Below are 25107 nucleotides of genomic sequence, written 5' to 3' on the forward strand. Positions count from 1 at the left end.
TCAACCCTGGGAACAGGTGGAGAGGACAGCTGAGACTAAAGGTCTGTTCCAGGGCACCAGGTCAGTATATTTAGCAAAGAGGGGAAGTGAAGGGGGGTGGTTCTCAGCCTGCCAAACTAGAAATCCAAGAAATCATCTTAAGGTAGAAGAATAGCTGCGATGAGATATGTTTTGTGATAAAAGCACCTTTCAGTGCCACCCAGAAGACCATGCAAAAGTCGCTGGGGATTTGTCCTAAGTCCTTGAGACAGACTCTGAACACCGAGGAGCTATAATAAGCTTAGTGTAAATCTGAACTGCTTTCCTAAATTAAGGGGTAAATATAATTCAAATGGGTGGGAATTTTCTTAGACCTTAATTTTCACCTAATAAAACATTCAGCCTTTTTTTGTTGTTTTTTTAATCCGTCAGCTACCCTTGTAAGTACAGTATTATATTATAATCCATACTTTTCAGATGGTAAAATTCCACTTCAGCAATGCTCATTTTCCCAAGATTACAAACCTGGTAATCGCAAGAGTGATTAACATCCAGAACTGTTTGTATCTCAAACCGATGATATTCTCACTGCATTATCCTCGTAACACAGATCAAAAGACAAGAATTGTGTAGAATTACGTTTAAAGGACAAATAAAGTGGCCCAGGGGTAAATACCAGGAAGTGTATATTTAAATTTCTATTAGATAGAGACGCTTTGCTGTCCTTAAAGTGACCATGTTCCTGACTTACTGATGCAGGAAGGCAGGGATTTGGGGAAGCAGGAAGATAAGACCAGAGAAGCAAATTTCTTCCCCCTCCATCATATCTTCCCACCTAAACCAATGCTGAGTAGGAGCAGGGGGACAGTGCAGCAGGGAACCCAGTGTGAGGGAAGCTTGCCTCCCTTCTACCCAGCCTCGAACCATCTAAGGACTGAGGAAGCAACCACAATTCTAGCCCTACCTAAGAAAGCTAGCCCTTATTTCCACTTGCTGTTTTAATGTTTATTTCTTAATAGCTCGAGATAGTTCATTTTTTTTTTCTGAAGCCTCCATGCTCTCCTATAAAGGTGACTTTGGCTCCCAAACTACATAATCAGAGAAATAGCCAAGCTGTGAAGTACATACATAAACTTGTGAATTAATATGCCAGCCTCTTTTTAATAGATACAATCTGCATTGTATATTCAAATTTTGCCTAAATGGAGATTTATTACAATAGATAACAGATTATTAAATCCTTGAGGGAAGGATCACATCTTTTCATCTTTGTATCTCTGTTGTCTAAACAAATGCTTATTTGTTGAATGAATATTTATTGAAGGAACAGATGTTATAAAAGAACAAGCCTCCTTTCTGAATTTTCCCTGCAGCTAAGAGCCTGCTTGCTTTGAGATGGGTGTTTTACCAATTTTTCTTTCTGACGCTTCCCATCCTAACCCAAAAACTACCAACCCAGTCTTTGGTAGAACGATAGTATCACAAGACTTTCTATCACCCTGCAGCTTAACTGCCTTTCAAATGACAAGTATCAAATCAATCGTCAGATTAACTTCTACATGGTTATGTAGGATTCTTTTTGTCATATTTTTTGTTGTAACCAAATCAGCAAATCACTCTTGAAATGAACTAATGACTTAAATTATCTCATGTTATAGAATCCAATGTTAAAAACAGTCATAAAATATAGATTGTCTTTTTTGTGTGGGTCTGCCTGTAGCCCAGATCTGAATCTTCCAGAGACATTTCCACACGGAGAAGAATTTTTTTTTAAAAAAGGACATTTTAGAGGCCAATAAAAAGCTTGCAGTCTTACCCTGTACAGTGAAAAAGCTCTGTATTTTGAAAGACCTTTTCAGCCTTTCAGTTTACCATTTCAAAAAGGTCTTGAAGAATCCTCTAGGAAATTTTCTATATTTAGATTTTTTTAATCCTAAAAGAGAAATTTGCAATCTAATGACACATTTGGGTCAGAATATATTGTCCAAGAAAATGAAACTTCTTTACTATGCTTTATATTATAAACCTTCTTTAAAAAAAGTTTTATACTACACAAATTTATCTGCAACATGTTTAATAAGTATAAGCAATTAAGTTATGTTATATCTATAACTGCATATTATTTTAGAGTTATTTATTGGCAATACCCTTAAAAATGGCACAGCACAAATCATCCTTGTATAAGTATGTGTGCATATATATCTTAAATTGTATTAATATTGCCAGATTTCTTTCTACCTTAAATTCTTAAGGGCCACACAATTCTATATTTAATTAGACTACATTTTTACAACCTGAACTGAATCCTAATCTAGGATATCTTCTTCCAAAATTAATGAGGATTCTGTAGACACCAGGTTAGAGTTTCATTTTGTCCTTCATCCAGCTCTCTCACTGACTCAGGATGAGTAAGTAACTAGGGCAGATAATAATATTATAACTATTATTCTTCAGGTGGAAGTAAAAGTAATTAAAACTCACTTTTCATTTTATTTTAACCCAAGTGAAACATTCCTGAGCCAAACCTATAAGCAATATAACATTAGTTACTTCTCCTTATTCCTTGGGAATCATAATCTATGACTCATTTTCTACATACCTGGGAAAGTAGTCATCGGAGTACCTGTATATTTTATCTGAAAGATATTCAAAATAGACAAATTAAAAGAAATTTTGACGTACATGTCTTAAACCTTCTAGAGCATGCTGAGGGGAGCTTAGCCTCAATGTCAGTTAACATCTTTAATCAAGCCACTTGACCACCACTGTTTGAGCTAGGGATAAGGATATTCTCTGATTTGGGCCAATCAGGTTCTCTCTTGGTAATCTGGAATGAAAACACGGTGCAGCTTGGCAGTAATGCAGAGCCCAGCTGTGTGGCCATTTCATGCAGGGAAACACCAAGCGGAGTACATTGGAAACCTGTCCCTGCCTTTTCTGTGGTTCCAGTCTGTTGTGGGGCCTGGCTATACTCTCTGCCTTCAGGTTCCACGAAACACCTCTGCTTCCTTCTGACAGATTTCCCTCTTTGCCCTTGCTGGTTTGGATAGGCTTTTCTTCCTTATCAAGAAAAAAAAAAAGTCCCTAGAAGACACTTCTATTTATTTACTTATTTATCTAATCTTGGAGTGCCCATTATCATTTCTTGGTATGTGACAACAACATCATAAAAATGATGTTCAGGAAGTTCCTCTGGTCATGATTACATTTCACCCACATGGTAAAAAGAGAGATAAGGAGAGATAAGGGTTCTACAGAGAAGAAATCCAGAAAAGGTTGGCAACACAGTCTCTAAAAGTAATCAAAACAGTATTATGGCTTTTAAGGGAAACAGTATGCTGGTCTGCAAAAACCAGACTGACCAGAGATTTGATGTAAGATTGTAAAATCATGGAAAAAATATGGGTCAAATCTCCAACTATCCACTGTTGAACCTTGGAGGTGGTGGTTCAAAGGCAAATGAAAGGAATTATTTGTACTTCAAATTAAATATGTGTATTCAAAATTGGAAATAAATAGTTTCAAGAAATTTTTAGAGAGGCAATAGTTAGAGGAAATTAAGAGAAATTCAGAGTTCAGTTTTAATAATTAAGATCAAAATTATGAAGAAGTGTGTATTACTGGTTTATCAATAAATTTTCTTTGAACTGAATAGTTGTATATAATATGATATTTATTACATTTTGATTGCATATTATTAAGCCTGGCATTAAATAAAAACCAAAATCTTGCAAAAGCTATCATATGAAAGTAAAGCCCAGTATTATCTAAGTCTCTGACAGTGACCCAGAGACAATAGCAATCAAATGGTGATCTTTCCATCTTAACATTTGGAAAACACTGTGTGTTGGTAAGAAACTAACAAAAATGTTTCCCTATAATTGAGCAAGTCACTAAACAACTACAAAGACTATTTTTAGTTAGATTTATGTGCGACAAAATTGTTATTCTCCAGAGAGGTCATTAACTCTTAGAGAAACGTTATTAAATAATGTTTCAAACAAATTATTAAAATCACCACATTGCAGGGCGAAATGGATATGCCATGTGTCAATGTGTTTGGAAGAATTCTGTGAAGGACCAAATGCGGGAAGTTTTTGCAAAGCACAAACATCAAGCAGCTATGGGACCGAAAGTGATGAATCCCATTTGGGATCTGTCAGAAATATGTTTCTTCTAGCCCACAGTAAATGTCTTACCATGGACTGCATCTAAAAGATGCAGCTGTTTTCAACAACCTTCAAACTAGTTTTGTGAATATGAATGCAACATGGATGTTGGGAGAAGCCTAGAGAAGTCTACTGTTGCATGGTAGCCACAAGTTAATGGAAGCCCAGCAAAATCAGAAAGCTTGAGAAATGTAAAAAATATCAATACGCATTGGAATAAAAATTAGTTAATATAGATTAGAAAATTGTTAACTGGAAAATATAAAGTATGTATTGATTTCTTTTTATATGAAGTACATGTTTATACTCAGGTCATTAATTATTATTCAAATTTGTCTGGAATTAAAGGGCATACACAAGAATTTAGTCCACCTGTAGCCTGAGGTATCATGGAACAAATTCAGGGTTAGGAATCAGAAGACACTGGATTTGGGTACCAGCTCTTCAATGCATTTCATTGCAAATGAACATGAAAATCATTGTAAAACTCTGATCTTAGTTTATCAATAAAGTAGTGTTAATAATGCCTATATCATGGAGTAAATGTGGAAGATAAATGAAATAATTTACGTAAAAACATTTTAGAAAATGACAAAATTGGGTATCAATATTATATTTTCTAAATCCATATCCTGCAGCAAGCCACGTTTAATTGTGCTGATTTGAATTGCGAAGATTCTTCATTAAATGGATTAGCTGAAAAGTAGTTGATATAATTTAATGCTATTTGAAAGATAAAAGAATTATAAGTAAAGCTTGATTTGAAATGAAATAATCAAATCTCACCTTTAGCAAGAAGATTTTCACCAATTGAGTAGTAAATTCAAAGAAAAGATAAAAACAAACAAAAAATAATGACAGTACTTAAATAGAATAAAAAAAACTAGGTATGGAGTAAAAATGTTTCTCCAAACAGACCAATAGTTCTTAAAGATAATGTGGATTTTCCAGTTGGAGGTGCTTAGAGTATGAATGACGGTGCCTGGAAAATACACTGCTGTAATATGTAAAAGGATAGTTCTATAGAAGGAAAAGGAAAATGTAGTTCGATGTATTAGCAGCAGAGAAAAGCAAATAAATAAATAAATACATAAAAGATTTAGACCAAAAAGCTTTGTGTGAAAAAGGAAAGAGAAACAACTATATAAAGGCTACAATATAATAATGCGATGCTTAGGTGGAAGGCAAGGGAACTAAAACAATGTGAAGAAGGAGAAAATAAGTCATAGGTAAAGGATATTATACATCAAAACCAACTGTATTGAAGAAGCACCCTGAAAGGGAACCTTAAAAGTTCAAAGTCACCACATCACACTACTCTTAAAATTTAAACATATAATCTGGAGTGGGACAATCAGTACTTGCGAGGTTTTAGTTTTACAATACTTACCATAAGAAGTGTGATAGAATATGATCTCTTTCAATAGAGGTATACAGTCAAAGGTTTAGAGGTTACGGCAAAGGAGAAAGGTCAGCAAGCTCAGGCTCCCGAAAAGAGCTTGCTCTGTCATCAGGCCTTATAGGTTTATTTAAAAGTAAATGGCATGATTTAAAACCTACTTAAACATTTCAGTTATATTTAATAAAATCAAACACAGTTTTTATTTTATTATAAAGCAGTTATGTTTGCAAGACTCTGTGTGAGAAAAGCTAGGTGAGTTTTCATAATCCTCTCTTGTGATTCAGATAAAAACACTGTGGTCAGGTTCATGGTTGAAAGGGTGTGAGCTAACATTTTCTTTTATGTTTTCCCCTTTATAGTGTTCACTCTTCCATGTGCGATACATAACAACAAGAAACAAGAACACATGGTTTAAACTCCATAATACAAATTTTATGATGCATTTTTAATGTGAAATATGTGCCATAATTTTCTAGCAAAGAGGAGATACACTGATAGGACTTTGATGTATGAGCGAACCATGCAGTTCTTTATCCTTCTCAAAACAGAGAAGAAAGATTAGATAAAGAATATTTTGGGGACTTAAAGGAAGAAAAAGTGAATGCCTTCCTATCAGAAAAGAAATAAATATAATCCTACTAAAGAACAGATTCGGACAAAGAATCACATAAAATGAAAGATTTATTTTGGGGAAAGGGAGGACTCCATTTCAAAGCTTCTACCTAGCCCTGCTACAGAAAACATCAAGGAGAGGCTTATCTTGTCTATCTGATTGAATGTGTAGATACTGCATTGTTGCTGGGATAGAGATTTTCTTTTATAAGCTATTTAATACACCTGCAAAACTTACTCACTGACTGTTTGACAAGGTGGAGTCATATCTTGCAAGTTTCTTAGCCACAAAGAATAGCACAAAGATGTAGAAATAAAAAGTTACATAAGGCCAGATGCAGGGGCATTGTGTACACAGACCAAGGGGCAGAAAAGCTGGCTAATATGATGCAATCTCTTCTAGTCTGTCTGTCCAGGAGAAACAAAGCAGTGAGGAGTCTTCAGGAGGACTGAAAAGGAGTCAGACAGTTTGCAGAGCTAATCCCAAATCCACTTGGAATCTCTGGGTGAGAAAGAAAGACAGTGCTGTTTGCTCATATGAGGTAGAAAGGATGGGTCATTAGTAATACTTGAGTGGTTGGGAATGGGCTGCAGAGAGAAAAAGGGGAGATGGGATAAGAACAAAGGGCCTTATTGGAAACAACAAACACTGTTCCAAGGCTAATCTTAAATTTGCACATCTATAAAGTGCAAGACCCAGGGTAATGTGCTCCGCCTAAGGAGTAAAGATCGAGTAAAGTCTCAGTCTTTTTTTGTTTTTTTCTGGATCCATGAGCTCGGGGGTGAGCCTACCCATGACCCAACCCAAGTCCCGGTGATGGAAGTGGGTGGTACCATAATTCCTAGCAGATTGCAGGTCTAGGGGATTGGAGGTGGGGTGGGGTGTGGGGGAAAGAGGGTGCCCTAAAAGGATGGGAAGGTGCACATGAGGGTATGAGATAGCACTCCATCCCTATACTTGACCCAGTGCTGAAACTTGTGACTCCCCTGCTGGAGACTTCATCCTGCCTGGAGTAGTCAGACAGAGTCTGTTGGACCTGGCTCAGACCTGGGTAAGGGTGTAGTGTCTTTGGCTGGTGGGAGTGATGGCGCAGTGCAGCAGTGAGGGGCCTGAGCATCAGGGGGCTGTGGTGGAGACTGGAGCACTCTGGCATGTCTCCACTCCCCTCTCTCTAGGTGTCCTTTTCTCCCCCTCCCACTGGCGTCTCTGTCTTTTTCAGCATCCTTAGAAAGGGAGAGGCAGGGCTCTGCAGCAGGGCAATCCACCGGGCTTATATGCATCTGTAGGGCTTAAGATCACCATGAAGGAGTCGGTGAGGGTACAGAAGAGGGATGTGTTGGAGAAGTCTTTAGCTCTTTACTGCTCAGATAAATTAATTTGAGACAGACTAATATTTAGAACCAACTCCATGGAAGCCTACAGAAAACTCTCTAAAATAAACCTGTATGTGACTTGAACACAACCATTATCACTAAAACTCAGGTTATTGTACAGACATGTTAAATAATAAAGAGACGGGGGCAGGAAATGGGATGAGAGCTGGAGAGGGCTTAGAGAGTTTAGGCACGGTGGGAGGGGTGAAAAAGCCAGAGAAACTAATGTTCACTGAAATGTTCACTGAAATAACAGACATTAAAATTAAATGAAGCCACAGTAAACCTCTAACAAACATTTGTGGAAGGAGCGAAAGAAGGAAGCACCAGGGCCACCAGGAACAGTGACGTGGGCTGTACCCTGTCCAGGACCCACCTACTAAATCCTCAGCACTGTGCTAAGGTATCTACATACTTCTCACAAGAACTCTATGGTCTACATAGTATTTTCCACATTTTGTAGATAAGGAATCTGAGAGTCAGAGAAGTTACGTTCCTCAGACAAGTTCTCCCAGGTAGATATTGAAAACAGAGTTCTAATACAGGTCAGCTTGACTTCAAAAGCCATGATTTTAAAAACAATTGAGGGAACTGAAATTGATTTTTAAAAGTACATCAATAAATGTAATTCACAATTTCCTGTTTTTTTGAAGCGTTCTTTCCCACTCTGTTGATTTTAGGCAATAGAGTCAGGTATAGCATGCCTGGGTTTGTACAATTAGAAAGAAGAAAAAAAAAATCTGTCTTTGTATAAAAAAAAGAAAGAAAAGCCTGCTTTTTTTTAGTTAGGCAACTGTCTTTTAACAGTGGTCAACTAATCATCACAAGCAAATAACTCCCCCCAAAAGTTTGTATGGTAGCAAAACGGTATGAATATGGGTAAATAAATTACAATACACAAACAACCAAAAATGAGAATTGGAAAACCTATTCGCCTTGTGTTGTAATAGACTGGTACAGCCAAATAGTTCTGGGCAGAAGTAATAGGTCAGTAAAATTAGACCAGCCCTGATCTTGATCACATTGATAAAAAGTGATTCTAAACATACATATTCACCACAATTCAATGCAATCATAGGGCTGAAGAAAAGGACTATTTAGGTTGAAAGTAAATAGGTCAAATTTGCTAAATAAAATTTAGGTTAAACAGTTAGGTTTATGTTGAACATAAAACCACTTGTTCCCTGGTCCCATACAAATCTCCAGAGGATTTCAGCCAGAATCAAGGAAGAGTGAAGTACTCGCTCAGATAATTATTCTTGTCCTGGTTCCCACCTTAAATTATTTCATCTCTTACAGCTCTCAATTCACTTTTTACTAATTCAGGTGACAATATTATCTGCATTCATAAAATGTTTTAATAAAAAAATTGAAAGGTAGTCATCTTAAGCTATTATACAAAGAAAAGTGCTACCCTTAGCTCTCTTCTTCCTATAAAGGAAGGAAACTTTTTAGAAGATGTCTGATGGGTCATCTTGCACTGACATATAAAGTTTGTTAGTCTGAAACACATTTGAAAATAAAAAATAACTACTGAAATCATTGCTAATGAAAATGTGTTGCTTACCTGGAATTTCATCTTCGGCATAGAAATGATATAATAGAGAGCCTAAAAGAGTGTTGGGTTTCTGGCTGAGGACATTTGGTAAACAGTGTAAAAGTAGCATGTGCTGGTGGAAACGGTTTTAAACAGATAATTAGAAAAACTGAGCATTTATCCTTGATTGTGGTATTGATTAGATGTGAGACCTCAGCCATGTCACTTCATTTGCTAGTGTCTCTCATCTTTTTTTTTTCAAATCTGTATGACAATAATGCCTTCTTCATACCTTACATTAGCGTTATCAACACTTAAGACACTCTTAAGCGGATCAAGGACTCTCTCTGGAATCTGACCATTGTTCTAATTTAGCTTCATGTACTTTTTCTTGGACACATGTACCTAACTTAGTTTTGTTAACTTTGCTTTATTTATTTTCATCTGTTTAAAGAAAATGTATTTACCTTTTCTTTTCTATTTGTTTACCACTTAAATGTCCTGCCCCCAAGAGTTTTTTGGTTCTAGAATATTAAGAGCACTCCAAGAAATAGCTGAACTTTCATTCCTCCATTCATCCATCATTGTATTCAGCATGCATACCTATGTTGAGTGCCTACAGTGTGCAAATATTGTGCCACTTGATGGGCACCACACTAATTCAATCATGGCACAAGAGGGTGAAAGCCACGTGGTTAAAACTTCTGCCCAGCTTAATGGAAAGAGAAGCTGTCGGTGGCAGATCCTAGACCTTGAGAGCGTTTGATAAAAAGCCCGTGGTTCAGTCTATTGCTTTTCCAGTTCCCTTCTGATCCCAACCAAGCCTGCTGCACTCTAGAGGCCCTGACTGATGCTGAGAAGTTTGAATAGACTTGAGTGGAACCTTAAAGACCTAGTCTTCACTCGTCTCATCACACACCAGAGGGAACCTTTACAGATGCTCCAGAATAGGCTACAATTTCATGAGTTGTTCAACTGGAGGAGGAAGATGGAAAAATACATTTTCCCAGGATAATCCCTTCCTACTCTATACCCTCTAGTAGAGATAAAGCTAAAATTGGGAGTCTGTTTACATTTCTAACATGATTACATGTTTAAATTAAGAGAACCCTCAGCATGAAAAAAATGTACCAAATAGATTTTCTACAGATAAAAATATCTTATTGAATAACATTTCATAAAATCGTCTTATTCTGTAGGTTTTCCAGTGACTCAGTCTCCACTCAAGCAGGTTTCATATGGCTATTTCTGAAAGTGTCTTACCTTGTCGCTGCTTTTCCACATAGTGGGAAATGTTGAAGATAAGCGATATAGTCAGAGCTAAACCCAAGAAGGCTAGAATTGCCCAGACATAAAACTGGCATTCAGAGTTTTCTGTGAACAGAAGCAAACACACGCTTAATATAGTAGCTGCTTACTCATTTGTTTTGAACTAGGTATTCCCACAATTAAAACCACTGTGTTTATTCACAACAAAGGACAAATCTCTGTCAAGAAATTAGTTAGCATTGACAGCCAAAGGCTTTTTACAGATTTCAAAATGGGTATTCAAATTCCCACCTAGGTAAAAGGAAGTAAGTGTCCCACATTCTTGTAAAGATGAAATGGAAGACAATTTTAGTCTAGCTACTAAGATTTGACAAATAGTTACAGGTTATAAAAACTTTGGTTCAAAATTAAGAACTTCCAAATTATGCAGAGTCATAATAGGCTATACTTTTCCCCTTTCTTTAATCCTTTGTCTGTAGTCATATTGAATACATGCTTTCATTATTATGGAGAATCACTTATCATCACCTTCTATTAATCCCAGTACTGTAGGACACTGTGTGTTGGGATAAAACAATAATACTGGAATAATAGTAACCCAGTTTTGTCAAGACTGGCCATAAGGAGTTTTCTCATACTATTTAGATCTCCATGAGCAGATAATGGAAGGTTGATTCTGCTCTTCCCCTCTGCGAAGGCCTCTTTTTTCATTCCTGAGCTGTAAAGGGGGTTTTGTGGGATATTGCCTGTCAGTTGCCCTTGATTATCTATGGCAATCTTTACACATATATGAGTGACTACTAAGATAATTAGCCTAATTACAAATATATTTGTAAATATATTATAAAATATGAGATATAGTTACATACATATATAAAATTCGGCTAATTATCTTAGGAGTCATGTACCCATGTGAATACTGACCCCAGAAAAATAACTTGTGATTGTATAATAATACTATATATTTATGTATTCAGTCAGTATGTCTTCTGTGCCAGGAACTATGCCCTATATTAGGGAATCAAAGGTAAAGAAAACAGAATCTTTGCCCTCAAGGAACTCTGTTTAGTTGGGGACGTGAATGTGTGAGCACATAATTAGAAATGCAATGTGAAAATAGCTACAATAGAGATTATGTTCCTTTATAGTCCCAACTCTCTCTCTGTGACTGCCTAGAACATTTTAAGCCCTTTCAAAGAAATCCAAATACGTTAAACACAATAAGCAGAAGAGGCAAAATCTTAATAGGAGGGAAATTAGTTTTACTTCCCTAGCCTGTCTTTAAACCATCAAATAAAGACTCCCTAAATCCAGATGTTCTTTGTGTTGCTCTCTTTTACTTATTTTCTGAATCTCAGATTTGACATTTGAGTTGTTAATTTTCTTTGAATTATTGACATTGCAGTGGTTGTTGAACTGCCCTCTATGTATTTGAGTTGCTTTATTTATTTATTGGCATCATTTATTTTTAAATGAGCATAGTTAGGCATAGTGGTGATTAAATATATAAAATATATATTTATTTATGATATAGATGTACATATACATATATGCATATAATTTGCATATCACTTATTCATCTATACATTGCTTTTGTTTGAACTAGTTTGTCTCTTTTAACACCAGAAACTCTGTCTACTAATGTCTGCTACCTCCTTAATTTTGTACCATGTACTTAGATGTTCAAAATACTATATGCTCCACAGAGAATAGGACCATTTCTGCCTTCTACTCTGCTGTGCCAGACATATACTACAGGATTTATAAAAATTTTTCAAGAATTAATAAATGGGAAAAGTTAACTGATAATGGTAATGAAATGAGTGGTTTTATTTTCTTTAAGGGAATTTTTATATTTCATGAAGTATAAGAAAACTGAGAAGACTTGAGCAGTCTTTTATCTTCTGCAATAGAGCTATCAATTAATTTGGTTAAAAACACTAACATTTGGAGGTGCCTAATTTATTCATCATGAACATGATCCCATAAATACTTATAGAATTCTATAATATAATAAACTATTTTAAATATATTAAAAATTCTAGTTATATGATACTGCATATATTTTTAGATTTGATTTTTATGTCTAATTGTTTATTTAAAAAACAAGTGCCTGCTGAGTATAAATTTAAAAAATTCCAACCACCAAATATAGAATAACATTTAAGGTCCTCTATTAAAACATAAATGGGACACTAATATTACACTTATTAGCCTTTTTTAAAAAACTTACCACTGTGTTTGGGGGATTTTTACCATGTTAGTATGTTATTTTTAGTGGTTGCATAGAATTTCATAGTGTTACTGTAATATAATTTATATACCCAATTCTCTAAGACGGACATTCTGATTTTTAAAACATTTTTCTTACAAACAATAATGCAAGAAACTCCATTGGATAGACATTTTCCATGTATGTGGACTTATCTGGAGAAAGGTTCCTGGGAGTAAAATTGCTGGGTTAAAGCAAATTTTTAAGGCAAACTTTCAGAGCTCGATTGTTCCCCACCTCCTGTTGATAATAACCCCTTTCAGGTGGTTGATTTAACTATCATGGTGAACAATCAGGCCAGCAAGCTGTCTCACTTGCCAGATGGGTCTCAGTTTCCCTCTTTGCTGTCACAATATAGGGTTATTAATTTCTGATTTCTGTTATTAAAGTAATGATTAAATAAATGATTCTATTATTAAAGAGTTTTCTTCTTTTCTTTTCCTTGTGTATGTCCCTTAAGGACCCACAGTCTAGATACGGTTCTAAGTTCATTCACATTTTAAAGCAATTTGAGTGCACACACTATATTTTCTATTGTGGTATGTTACAACTATCATTTTAGGTTATTCACTCAGCCAAATGTAGACTCTCATCACTCACCCTCTACAGTCAGTGTTTGGTGACACTGAAATAAATGAACTTTAATTGCTACAAAGAGGCCAGACTTATTATACACATCATGCATGTTCAAAGTTAAAAACAATTAGTAAACTCAGATAAGCAAAACAAAAAGATAAGAATCAACTCTAACCCTACTATCAAGAGACAATCACCGTGAACACCTTGGTTAATACACTTCCAAACTTATTATTATTTTCTGTGTAGAAGTTGTTATGGTCGGAGGCATAGGATTTAGTTATACTGACTATACTGTTATTTACATTTCCCCTGATAATTTTATAGCATGCGTCTTTTCCTATAAGCAAAATATTCTCCCATTTCTTTTAGCTGCCGTCTATTCCACTGTATGGATTTTCCATAATTTATTTAATCAATCCCTTATTGTTAGACATTTAAGTTGCTTCTAATTTTTAGTTATATAAGACATCTTGTGATGACTAGCTTTAGCTAAAACTATACACCCAACCTTAATTTTTTTTAAGGTAAAAATTCCTGAAGGTGAATTGCTGGATCAAAGGACATGTACATCTCAAAGAATTTTGGTGTCTTGAAGGCCAATATTTTAAAACACAATACTAAGCAGACCCTGCTCAGGTCAATTTGGCCTCTGTTCCTATTAGTTCAATTGGCCCTGACTTTATGTTTATGGCTCTTTCCATCAATCCTTGCTCCATCAAACACCACTCTTAACCCAGCTACTGTCTTTACACACACGATCCCCATACACTCTTCTCTTCCATGGTTTCTGGAGAAAGTTGTCCCTTTGTTTTTTCTTTGGAGCCTGTGACATAGGTCCTTCAGGAGAAGGTACCTGCTGCTATCTCTGCCCTAAACATAGAGGATGTAACACTTTTCTTTCCTTACCATGAGTAATTTCCACAAAATGTTACTTTAAGTTTCCTGCCTGTCTTTTAGGGCTTACCTACTATATCCACCCAATAATATATCATGCTCCAATCATTCTGAAGCACTTGCAATTTTCAGTAGATACCATACTTACCATTTCATGCCTTTATGTCTGTATATTTGCCCCTTTTCCTGAAATACTTTCCCCCTTGGCCATCTGACAAACTTCTAGTCTTCCTTCAAAAGTACCTTCTTTCTGAAGCACTCACTCAGTAGACTGTGAGCTACCCAAAGGGCAGAAAGAATGATTTATTGATCTTTATCTTCATTCTTTAATTTCCTCATTGTACCTATTGTTATGGGTATTCATTAAGACATATAATGAAATTTGTAGAATAGCATTTCTCACTAATAGATGCTCAATAAATGGTAGCTATTGTTATTATTTTTATCTTACTACTAGTAAGACTCCCACTATTATTTCTGCAACCTATTCAGCAGAAAGTAGGTGCTCACTAAACATGTGCCAACTAAGTAAATGAAGAGTGGATGAAGAAGGATAAATGTAATAACCAGGGCCAACAGAAAGGTTCTGATCAAGTGTGACATCTAGACACATCCACAACCCAGGAAAAGACCAAGTGAAGATTCTGCTACATTTGTCTCTAGTACTATTGAGAAAGGACCTATCTATCTCCCAGCGGCTGGAAAACCGATCCCTGTGAGAAGAGTACTCGCTGTAGCTTTGGTGAAACTACTCATCAACCACAGCCTAATTCTCTCTGCCCAGAATCTATATTGCCAAAAAAAATCTAATGATTATTATTTGTTTCCTAGGAAACGATACAAGGAAGTTGGAGCTAACAGCTAGCTATCTGATTAGATTTATAGGGGTGGTAACAACTATAAAGGTAAATTTTTATTTTCTTGTTTAGAAAAACCAGTCTTTGAGAAGTTTGATTAGTGTCATTAAAATCTCCAGAGAAAGAAATTTAGAAAATACCACTAGCTGAGCTAAGCTGTGAACTCTGTTGCAACTCTAGGACATATATGCTTGCATAAAACTGGGATGCTTGCATAAAACGTAAGAGTCAGGGTGAGTAGAAACAATCTCTTCACAGACCACATTATAACTTTGAGAAGCATGAAATGGGGATGTGCTTCCATTCTCTTTTCTTCAACCTTTACCTTAAAGACCTAATATGTTTGTTTTTACATATTAAATGCACACTCTCCTACTATGAGAACAGAAAAATGGATGTTTTCCTATATGCTGACAACATGGTTCTACCTGCATAAACCAAGAGTAACCTCATGAAATTGTTGCTTTGTCTAGCCATTGTCAGAGAGAGAATGACTGAAGATTAACAACTGCACTTAAAATTCAAATTATTGTTTTTGGCAGGTGTTCTTTATTATTTCTTTTTATTTTCAGCCTAGAAATTATATACCATAATATAAAGTAGTATAGTATAACTTATCTAAGAACACAACACATTGACCAAAAAGCGGCACTGCTTAAAATTAAGAATTTGATGGATGTTTTGATAATTTACCTTTAGCCAAATTGGGTGACTTGTAACCTTGCTTTAGAAATAGTCCAGTCTAGAATTATTGCATCAAATCCCCATGACATATTTTAGGAATTTGATCATTCATTTATACACATGCTTAAACGGTGCAAAACTGATTTTGGAAGGAGATTTATGACCCTCCCTGTAGGTTTTCCCTGGATCAACCTCTGAATGGTGGCTTCGATGATTTCTGTACTGGGACATGTGCCAGTTATGTTCCCAAGATTTCTTAAGAGAATATCAAACTTGCTTCCATCTCAGCTGATGACCTGCCTAAAATAGCAACAGAGAACTAAACTTCAGGTTGTAGTCAGAAAATAAAAATTAACTCTCTGTTGCTCTTTTTGTTCTCTTCCATTTCTATGTTGTCTGTCTTTGTTATCACAGCAAAATAAAACTCCTTTCAAGAAAAAGAACCAACTGTACGAAACTTGCTGTTGAATTTATTAATTATAGAGATGTTATGGACTAGAAGATATTGTTTAATACATCACTTGGTATCAGGTATATGAAGCTGAGGATCTCCTCAAGAACAGGTACATTTTTACTCTTATAATCCATGTGAATATTGTCACTGGTCATCTGTCTGGCCTTGTGTATCATCTGACACACACTCTATCTTAACTAAATCTCTAGGAATTATATGCTACTCATATTTGTGAACTAATCGTACACCTTGCTCCTTATTTTCTCTTTGTGTTGATTTATTTGGTTGTCCTTTATACTGTTCTGTGTACTTCTAATACCACTCTTTCTGGGGGAAGGGTAAGAGAGCAAATAAATACATAGAAAATTATAACAAATCTCTAGAATTTATTACCCTTGGGAGAACTAATAAAATCAATCTCCTTTGTACTTAGTTTTTTTCCATTTCTCACAGCATCTAGTATTTAGTATATACTGTGGTTTGGGTAAATAAAATATAGCACAGTATAAAAAGGTGTACTTCAGGACTTCCCTGGTTGTCCAGTGGTTAAGAATCCACCTTCCAATGCAGGGAACGCTGGATCAATCCCTGGTCAAGGAACTAAGATCCCACATGCTGTGGGACAACTAAGCCTGTGCGCCACAACTACTGAGCCTGCGCACTCTAGAGCCCTCGCACCACAACTAGAGAGAAGCCCGTGTGCTACAATGAAAGATCTCTCATGCCACAGTGAAGATCCCGCATGCCACAACTAAGACCTGACACAGCCAAATAAATAAATAAATATTAAAAAATAAAAAGTTGTACTTCAAGGCAGTAAGCAGAAAGCCCTAATTTCATTTTAAAAATTACACTAATTCTAGCTAGAAATTATCCTATCATTCGCAAAAATTATATTTAAATTAGAAATTTTCCTTTCTCCTTTTTAATTAAAGGGTGCATTGAAAAGTTGTATTAATCCATTAATTGCTACAAGAAGATAATTTTTCTCTCAGCTACAAAGAAATAACCAAACCAATATCACAAGACTACACTTACACTAAAGACTTTAGGAAAGTCCTAATAATTTTCATGAAATATGACAGCAACTCCAAGGTAAGAACATGGACCACACTGCACATTCCTTTAGGGCTGGGTTTTGTCTTTGCTGTAACAGTAAATTTGTTTTACATAATCAATTGGAGGCCTTTTAAAACACAGGCTAAATTCTAACGTGTGGGGTTTGGTTTAGCATGGTCTCCAGTTTTCCTCTCTTATTAGGAGTCTATGATTCCTTTCTAACCCTTCTGCTTTCCAAGATATTTTTCTTTTGTAATGTGATCTGAGTTACAAATAGGAAGATTTTCATTTAGAAGCTTTGTATTTCATCACATTCTTGGTATCTTTCATAATTTGTTGATTGACAACAATAAATGCCCCCATTTTGATAAACGAAACAAAACACACAGAGATAAGACGATATTGAATAGCTAAATGATGGAGACTTTCAACTTGAATGGTAGATTTGTGTAAATGTTCACATACACACACTCACACACATACTTTGTACCTCCCCTTACCCAGTTACTTTCCATATATAGTATGGAAAGTACTCTAGCCCCATGTAGGTATCTATTCAATACAGACAGTCCCTCTTATAATACTGCGTGTGCAAAGTACCTAAAACTTCTTGCCCGACAAATGCAATCTTTAGTATCATTATTCATTAATTGCAATTACTTTCATTTACACAGCTTTTATCATTTTAAAAAGAACTCCTACACAATTTTAATTTAACTATTTATACTGTTAAAAAGCCAGAAGCATCAGGAAGTTGTTAGTGAGGCAATGACAGCTAGGAAAACCACGATTTAAGTTTCTAAACAGCTTTCAACTACCAGGGGCTAATAGTAGTAGGTTTAATTATAAGACCTCTGACTCATTTAAAGCCAAAAGTTCTTGGCAGGCGCTGTCTTTGGAATTCACAATTACATGTACTCTGGAAGGAAACCCAGCTAAGCAAATGTAATGTCTTTCTGCTGGCAGGTTTGATTCATACAGGAGCCTTTACTTAAACAATTAACAATAGAAAAGCAATACATATAATGCCTTAATTGTTTCTCCTTCAGAGGATCTGTAACTGAGACAAGTGTGTGAGTTTATAGTATATAGGATATGGCTTCCCTTGATGGTTTCTCTTTCTTGGCTTGTAAACTCTCTCAGAGCAGTGACCATCTCTTCTTTGCAGTCCATGAAGGTGTATATGTATTTTAGGCACCCTAGAAAGTTCAACATGAAAGTTCTGGTATTACAATCCCCATGGATTCTACTCATAAAATGAATGTTTCCTACTGTGGTGATCGTTTGGTGTCAAACTAGGCACATTCTTCATGACTCTTTGATGTGGCATGTTGTCACTGTCTACACAGCCTCTGCCACCACTATCCATCCCCATCATCCCATCAGTAAAAGGCATTAGAGTCGTGGACTAATCACTGAAGAGATTCTCAAATCTAGTCCCAGGCTTTCAAGTAAATAAGATACTGTTTTTAATGCAAAATTTGAAAACTGCCAAATTTAAATGAGTGTCTATTATGAATAGGAGGTTATTTGAGAAGTGAATGATATATGTCAGGGAGGGGCCATGATGGGGAGAGGGACAATGGCAATATGAAGCTTGGAACGTCTGTTTTCAAACAACAGATGTTTGGGAAACGTTAGGGAAAGAGGAGCTTAGTCACTTACTAGCTGTGTGACTTTCTGCAAAACACTGACCCTCACACTAAGCCAGCTCTAAAACTGGAGTTCAGATCCCCATCTGTGTGACAGGAAGGTCCCCTCTTTCTAGTACATCACGATTCCTCTTAATCAATACTTGCTGAATTTAACGGAGGAAAGTGGACATACAGGAGTGAGATGGAGGGTAGATTTTAAGACAGTATGTTATGATTCCTCCAGTACTAGACTCTGTCTCTTTCATAATTAAACTTGGAATTGGTAAACTTGGGAAATGCTATTGGGATTGAAGTGCTGCCAAAATCCCTGCTGTAGACAAGCCTCTCTTTATCTGTATGTAGCTGCTCCATTTTGTATAGGTACTTATTGTTTCCTATTGGAGAAGCACCTTGGTAAGAGCCTCTGAAAATGGCATGGGTGTGTGCCAACTTTCATCCAACAAAATACTGTAACTACTATGTTTCTTTAATGTTTTAAGAAGGCCTGATAATTTTTTCTCTCTTCTTTTTAATTCAGGAATGCTGAATAAATTAAATGAAAAAAAAACAATGCCTGGAAAAGAGTTCAGTATTTATTTACGTATTATTAACTAGCAATTTGTGGATATTTATTTCTTACAGCTGTGACCTTTAAGTGGCAATCATTCCTGGGTCAAGTTTTCTTGAAATCGCCTGTCAAATGTTACCTAAATTAAATGATGAAACACTCTCTTTGACCTATTTTTCATTTAAAGAACATCTGAGTTTAAAAGATGATTCATAAATCAGTCCTATCTAGTCTCTAAAAGACAGGCTTTCATTGTTCTCAAAAGGTGATTGAGGCTCACGGGAAGAGAAAAGTGAGAAAAGACAATGAAAATCCTTTTTTTGAAAAACAGCGACGTGTAACTAAATTGTGAATCATTGTTTAAACTAAATTAATGGTAGCCCAAAGGAGTTGTTTTTGCCTTTGATTTAGCTAATATTGATTTTATGTGAATGCAGAAACACAGTAGAAAGTATGATGCTGGCACATTTATTGATGCAGTGACTACAAGGCATATAGGTAGGAGAAAAGGAAAGACTTGGGTTTTTCTTTTCATACATTGTTTTACTCAACTAGGAATAATCTCACTTTTCCATTGTGTTCACACTTATTTTCTTTTTTACTTCACCTATCTAACGTAAAAAATACTATAATCTGAGTCTCTCCTTTCACATTAAGGATTTTTAGTTTTTGGTTTTGTTTCTTGGCTTTTAAGATCTATGAGGTTTTAATGGCAAATACTGTGTACATTTTCTCTCTTCTGTGGAACCGTAGGTCTTAGCTGACAATGGAGGAGCTCCTGTATAACACCTGAAGGGATCTAAACATAAACTATGAAATACTGTGAAGGAAATCTTATCATCCCTTCCAAATTTAAAATTAATTAATGAGAAATAGTTGAACATCATATTCACTGCCTTCGGCCTTCCCACCCTTGCGAAGTTCCCCATGACTGTCAGCTCATAGCAATTGTTCATAGTATTGCTAAGTCCATTTCTTGCAGGGCACTAGCTAAACTGGAACAATTGTTTTTGTTCTTTGCTAATATATGTACCTGGAAAAGATAAAGAGAATTGTGAAAACCATACATCAGTTTATGTTCCTTGTGTGATTAATCCAATCAATCAGTTTTAAAATCCATCGAACAAAACACTGGGAAACAAATTCACAGAAATTAAAATATCTATTATCTTTATAAATGGCTTATACATATTGATATTAAAAATACTATTAGCACAATTATAAGCAAAAATGTAATTAGACAATTCACAAATGACAGAATTATAAACATTTTAAAAACCCATGCAAAAATTTTCATCCTCATTATAATCAAAGTAAAACATATTAAACAATTGGTTAGCATGTTGTGCTTATCAAATTAGTAAAGATTTTTTAAAATGAGACCAGCTTGTTAAGGAGAAACACTCTAGGATGAGAGTGAATTGGCACCAGCCTTGGAAAAGCAATTTGGCAATAATGAGACTTAAAATGTTCATAACTTCTTATTCATTAATTCCATGTCTAGAAATCTTTCCTAAGAAAATAACCCTTAATATAGAAAAAGCTATAGAGTTGTTCATCTTTCTGTCATTTAAAATATAAAAAGACTGTATACAACATTAATGTCTACCAATAAACAACTAAGTAAACTAAAACACAAAAGATGTCACTTTGTGCATTCATGTAAAACAACTAAGCAGAAGTTATCATAAAGATGGAGATGGTTATAATGTTAGTGAAAAAAGCTGAACATATGATTTTATTTACATTATTATTTCAGTTATGAAAAGCAAACCATGAAGATATATAGAAGCAAAAGTTGGAAGGAAATACAACATAATATCTTATTTTCCTAAGGTGATGAAAACTATGTAAATTTTTTTTCATATATATTTCACAGTTCTCCCACTTTATATAATAAGCATGTCTTCTCTTATTACAAAAAGTTGCTTATTAAGGAAGTTAAAAGTACATAAAAGAATAAAGGAGGAATGATAGATGATAGTCAATGTGGAGCAGACATTCGGCTAATCAATGTGGATTCAACTCTGATAGTCCATTCCACAGGTGATGGGATTTTCACTGGTCTTTGCAAATTGTCATCTCTCTGAAAGTTGATGATTGAATTGATTTCTGGGAAGATAATATAGTGTCTAAAATCCAAGGAATTAGAATGTTGTTACTCTTAACCAGCTTTATTTTTTTTAACTTTATATTTTATATTGGAGTATAGTTGATTAACAATGTTGTGTTAGTTTCAGGTGTACAACAAGGTGATTCAGGTATATATGTCTCTATTCTTTTTCAAAATCTTTTCCTGATTAGATTGTTACATAATATTGAGCAGAGTTCCCTGTGCTATACAGTAGGTCCTTGTTGGTTATCCATTTAAAATATAGCAGTGTGTACATGTCAATCCCAGAATGTTGTTACTCCTAACCTGCTTTAGAACTAAACTAAACTAAAGAGGAATATGCATGGTCAACGAAAGTTCCTTTAAAAATAACAAGTACTTTAAATGGCGTGATTATCAAGGAACCCTTACTGAATAGCTACAACTAGCTTTATATTATAAAACACTGTCCAACTTTTTAAGAGAAAGTAGTCAATTTATGCTCATTAATATATTTCAAAATAGTTCTAATTGTGGTAAAAGTTATCTCACACTTTAAAGATAATTCTGTAAACTAATGTACTTTCCAAACCTGAAGTGTCTTTTTGCTAGAGGCTTGGAAATTTTGCGTAAATTCTTAGGCATAGGAATTGAACAAAAGAATTTAAAATGCCACTTACCTGGCATGCTTCTTTTCTCAGAAAAATCCTTATGTAGCCATAGGCAAATGTATGGATTAAAAATGCTCCCACAAACTTTTTTTTCTAAGTAATGTTGCTCTGTATGTTAGAAGCAGTGTGGCACTAAACCTTGTCTTATCTGTTCCTCAGTTTTTTCTCTCTTCTGTTTCTTAAAATCTTTTGTGTGTACTTTGTTCAGTTACAAACAGGAAACGTGGTGATGGAGGCTTCTAGAGTTTTGATCTGAAACCAGTAAGCTGTTAAATTTTTTGTGAAACGTGAGAAGAAAAACCCCACAAGCCTCTGTACTCTGCTATTTGAATTTTTATCAGTACCTAAATCTAATTTTAAAAAATATAATAAAGTCAAGGTATAAATTAGACTAGGAGGGATTTCCCATGTCTCTGGAGAGAATCTGGGGATCTCCTCCCAAGTGAGGTCACATGAAAACAAAATAAAATATACTTAACTGAGGAGGAAACAGTAAGAAGCCCCCAGGCATGCTCAGCTGTTGATTGTGTTTTCTTTGAGGCATGTCAGAGGAAAGAGAATTAACATTTTTTGAACACTTACTGTCTATCAGGTACCTTCTGTACATTATTCCACGAGCAGATTGGGTGCCTGCCTTTTTCCCCGCCAATCCTTGCCCCAGCCAATTTGAGTCCCTCTGTCTAATCTAGGGTCACACGGTGACAAGCTCCAGCTCTCTCCCACCCCCGAGTCTCAATATCAGAAGTTCTTAAATGTTAGTGTGCATAAGTATGTTATTTGGCATTAGTTTAACATGCATATTCCTGAGCCCTACTGAATTAGAATATCTGGAGTGGAAATCTGCATTTTCACAATTACTCTTGCTTATTTTAATATAGGTGTTCAGGACAATTCTCTGAGAAACTCACATATATATATATATATATATGTCAATAGTAGCATTTTATTTCTAGCCTCAGTCAGATAAAAAATTGTCTTGGTCATATCTATGTATACAGTTTGTATGTATTTCTGTGTATGTATATCTGTTACATACTATGTGCTTATGAATATTTGCTTATGTAACTTCACCAATTTTCTTTAATTATAGAAGAATGACAAGTCTGAATCCAGTTTATTACAAAAAGAGATGTACTCAAAACTTTAAGAACTCAAACTCTAAAGGAAACTTAAAAATGAGACTTTTGATGCACAGACTCAGAGCAAAGATACTAGGTGGCTTGCTCTAGCTGATTTCTCTAAGAGTCCTGAGGGCAGGGAGAGCACTGATCTTATCCATCATTAACACTCCAGTGTCTAGAATAATGCCTGGCACATTGTGAGTCTCAATAAATATTCTCACAATGATTGAATAAATAAAAGAATGTTAGTTTTCTGCTTTCTCCCTGCTCCATCATAGAAAGCAACTCCCTAGTAAATAAAATACAGTGCTTCTCTATTCCTTGGACAGAGTTAACTAAACACGAACAGATTTTTCCACTTTGATCACTTTCCCCCAAAATAGTTCTTGTGAATCATTGAATCAGAATTTATAAAACTGAAAGAGACCATGGGATTCCCTAGTCTAATCTTCTACAAAAGCAATTTCAAAATATGTTTCCTAGAACACGTTTTGTTCTAGGTCTTCAAGAAACTCTTGGAAAAAAATACTCCTTCAGCAAATATATTTGGAAAAGTTGTATATTATTTTCACCTCTATGGTTGCATATTAGTATAATAATGGCTTAGATAAGTCCTACAAAAAAGGAAACCTGAAAAACTTTCTTACCAGAGCTTTTTCTAAACCTGTTTGTTCAGAGAACTTTCTGTTCAGCTTCCATCCATTAGCAGTGTGGCAGGTTGTACGAAGCAGGCCTGGATGCCCACAGACCAAGAGCTCAAGGGAACAGAAATCTCAGGTTCATTTAGAGACCAGAACACAACAGAGGATCAAAAGGATCCGTCCAAGAGTTAGACAGAACTCAAGAACGGAGACTGCCGAAGAGCTGACTCCCAGGCTTCCAGGGAGGTTTGGACACTTGACACATCAGTTCAAGAGGAGAGGGACCAGCTGTGCGGTAGCCATGAGGGGTTACCCTTTGGCCCTAAAACAGGATGACTGGCAAGAAGGGTAGAAGCCCCAGGCTCAAAAGGGAACTGCATAGATTACCCAAGCAGGACCTTAGCACAGGGGCAAAGTAGATTCCCATTTTTATCAACTGGGGCATGCAGAGGACATGGGAGAGAGAAAGAGTCTCAAGACTGGAAACTGAGGTGCAGGCATCTCCTTGTTAGAATGAGAACAGTGCAGAGGATGGGAAAGGAAGGTATGAGGATGCCCTCATCTTGGCTGATCCATAAAGCACAATTCTAGAAACAATAAGGGTGTTCAGTAGCTGGTTTTGGATGCAGAGAAGGTCAGACTCAGCAGTAATGACTCAGGTAAAAATGTAGGAATTCTGTTGTTTAGCTCAAGAACTGTAACTCTCAGGACAGCCCAACAGGGAGAGAGACAAACAAAGCCCACTAGTGGGACAATGCCTGAGGATGGCTAAGGTTTGCCTGTCTCAAGTCGGCAGCCTCACACACACAAGTCTGCAGAGATCTGGGGAAGACAAGAGCAGAGGAGACAGGCAGGGACCAAGGAAGGGTATAACCCCCCACTTTGGGTCAATAAGGCAGTCCATGGTACATGTTGAGTAATTACCTAATGGCTTAGAAGGGTTAATGTACATGATTGCACATAATGTGCATTATTGGCATCTCTAAAATAGTCAAACTTAGGCTGATAAATCCGAACCTCTTCACAACTTCTAATTATTATAATGTTCTTGAAAAGTGATCTGCATTACAATGTTCCCCATGCCATAGATTTATACACTCAGGAGATAGAACAAGATTGTCCAAGGTCACAGAGAAAGTTCATGTCTGTGCATTAGATAGCTCCACAGATGTTTGAAATTTGCCAGGGGAAAAAGTGATAGCTTTTCATTAAATATAGATGGCTGAGCACATGAAGACG

The 25107-nt window shown here is 35.8% G+C and overlaps 1 protein-coding gene across 1 annotated transcript in view; it reads right to left on the reverse strand.

Annotated features, from left to right (window-relative positions):
- Positions 1 to 22250, reverse strand: part of LOC118894708 (T-cell receptor-associated transmembrane adapter 1) — a 34511-nt gene extending 12261 nt beyond the window's left edge. Inside the window, exons 1-3 of the mRNA XM_036851171.1 lie at positions 22116 to 22250; positions 10337 to 10447; positions 2579 to 2615 (exon numbers count right to left, since the gene is read on the reverse strand). Coding sequence (XP_036707066.1) covers positions 2579 to 2615; positions 10337 to 10447; positions 22116 to 22122 — 155 coding nt within the window. The 5' untranslated portion in view covers positions 22123 to 22250. The remainder of the gene's footprint in view (positions 1 to 2578; positions 2616 to 10336; positions 10448 to 22115) is intronic.
- Positions 22251 to 25107: the final 2857 nt, after the last annotated feature.

This window comes from Balaenoptera musculus, chromosome 4 (assembly GCF_009873245.2).
Source record: "Balaenoptera musculus isolate JJ_BM4_2016_0621 chromosome 4, mBalMus1.pri.v3, whole genome shotgun sequence".
NCBI lineage: Eukaryota > Metazoa > Chordata > Mammalia > Artiodactyla > Balaenopteridae > Balaenoptera > Balaenoptera musculus.